The sequence below is a fragment of the Trypanosoma conorhini genome, assembly GCF_003719485.1.
Source record: "Trypanosoma conorhini strain 025E chromosome Unknown Tco_14.4_contig_00302, whole genome shotgun sequence".
NCBI classification, from domain to species: domain Eukaryota; phylum Euglenozoa; class Kinetoplastea; order Trypanosomatida; family Trypanosomatidae; genus Trypanosoma; species Trypanosoma conorhini.
The window spans coordinates 5,973-8,101 of NW_021704390.1; the positions used below are offsets into that span (position 1 = coordinate 5,973).

A 2,129-nucleotide genomic window follows, 5' to 3' on the forward strand; every position below is an offset into this window, starting at 1 on the left:
GGCGGCATCGGCCTGGGACGTGCCGGTGATCATGTTCTTGATGAAGTCACGGTGGCCGGGGGCGTCGATGATCGTGAACACGGACTTGGGCGACTCGAACTTCCAGAGCGCAATGTCGATCGTGATGCCGCGCTCGCGCTCGGCCTTCAGCTTGTCGAGCACCCAGGCGTACTTGAACGACGACTTGCCGATCTCGGCCGCCTCCTTCTCGAACTTCTCGATCGTGCGCTTGTCAATGCCGCCGCACTTGTAGATGAGGTGGCCAGTGGCGGTGGACTTGCCGGCGTCGACGTGGCCGACCACCACGAGGTTCAGGTGCGTCTTCTCTTTCCCCATGGCGCTGGATTAACCTTGCGGGTTCAAAAAGCAGTTAGAAGCTGTGTAGCAGACCTAATGCCCACGGCAGAGGAACGCAGGGAGAGGCGACGGCACGGTGTGGGAGCAGCGGCACACACGCACGGGGGCACACGCAGCGAGGGACGGCGAGAGGCAGGGACAGAGAGAGAAAGGCAGAAACAAACCAAACCAAGCCGAAGCAGCAGGAAATGTTAACCGCACAGCGTGGCAAAATGATTTATATAAATAAGAGTTATAAATTATAAAACAAAGTCTGCGCACAGCCGTTGCCCCCATCTTACTTCTTGGAGGCCTTGACGGCGGCCTTGGTCACCTTGCCGGCGCCGCCCTCCTTCTTCGTGACCGCCTTGATGATGCCGACGGCGACCGTCTGGCGCATGTCACGCACGGCAAAGCGGCCGAGGGGCGCGTAGTCGTTGAACACCTCCACGCACATGGGCTTCTGCGGCACCATGCGCACGAGGGCGGCGTCACCGGACTTGATCGACTTGGGGTTCTTCTCGAGCTCCTTGCCGGAGCGGCGGTCGATCTTGGACTCGATCTCGGCGAACTTGCACGCAATGTGGCAGGTGTGGCAGTCGAGCACCGGCGCGTAGCCGTTGCCGATCTGGCCGGGGTGGTTCAGGATGATCACCTGCGCCGTGAAGTCGGCCGCCTCCTTCGGGGGGTCGTTCTTCGAGTTGCCGCACACGTTGCCACGGCGGATGTCCTTCACAGACACGTTCTTCACGTTGAAGCCGACGTTGTCGCCGGGCGTGGCCTCCGCCAGCTGCTCGTGGTGCATCTCGATCGACTTCACCTCCGTCGTCACGTTGGCGGGGGCAAACGTGACCACGTCGCCGGGCTTCATCACGCCCGTCTCCACGCGGCCCACCGGCACCGTGCCGATGCCGCCGATCTTGTACACGTCCTGCAGCGGCAGGCGGAGCGGCTTGTCGCTGGGGCGCACCGGGGGCTCCAGCATGTCGAGTGCCTCCAGCAGGGTGGGGCCCTTGTACCACGGCATCTTGTCGGACTTGTCGATCATGTTGTCGCCCTGCCACCCGGAGATGGGGATGAAGCGCACCTTCTCCACGTTGTACCCGACCTTCTTCAGGTACGCCGAGACCTCCTTCACGATCTCCTCGTAGCGCGCCTGGCTGTAGTTCACGGACTTCTCGTCCATCTTGTTGCAGCACACAACCATCTGCTTCACGCCGAGCGTGAAGGCGAGCAGCGCGTGCTCGCGCGTCTGGCCGTCCTTCGAAATACCCGCCTCGAACTCGCCCTGGGAGGACGCGATGACGAGGATGGCGGCATCGGCCTGGGACGTGCCGGTGATCATGTTCTTGATGAAGTCACGGTGGCCGGGGGCGTCGATGATCGTGAACACGGACTTGGGCGACTCGAACTTCCAGAGCGCAATGTCGATCGTGATGCCGCGCTCGCGCTCGGCCTTCAGCTTGTCGAGCACCCAGGCGTACTTGAACGACGACTTGCCGATCTCGGCCGCCTCCTTCTCGAACTTCTCGATCGTGCGCTTGTCAATGCCGCCGCACTTGTAGATGAGGTGGCCAGTGGCGGTGGACTTGCCGGCGTCGACGTGGCCGACCACCACGAGGTTCAGGTGCGTCTTCTCTTTCCCCATGGCGCTGGATTAACCTTGCGGGTTCAAAAAGCAGTTAGAAGCTGTGTAGCAGACCTAATGCCCACGGCAGAGGAACGCAGGGAGAGGCGACGGCACGGTGTGGGAGCAGCGGCACACACGCACGGGGGCACACGCAGCGAGGGAC

The 2,129-nt window shown here is 62.2% G+C and overlaps 2 protein-coding genes across 2 annotated transcripts in view; both read right to left on the minus strand.

Annotated features, from left to right (window-relative positions):
* Tco025E_05289 (elongation factor 1-alpha) overlaps positions 1-336 on the minus strand; it is a gene marked incomplete at both ends in the record, with an annotated part of 369 nt that extends 33 nt beyond the window's left edge. The window contains one exon of the mRNA XM_029372190.1: positions 1-336. This exon is cut by the window's left edge and continues 33 nt beyond it. Coding sequence (XP_029227692.1) covers positions 1-336 — 336 coding nt within the window.
* A 298-nt stretch (positions 337-634) lies between these two features.
* Positions 635-1,984, minus strand: Tco025E_05290 (elongation factor 1-alpha; the record flags this gene model as incomplete). Its single annotated transcript, XM_029372191.1, has 1 exon — positions 635-1,984. One exon carries the CDS (start codon positions 1,982-1,984, stop codon positions 635-637), a length of 1,350 nt encoding a protein of 449 aa, XP_029227693.1.
* Positions 1,985-2,129: the final 145 nt, after the last annotated feature.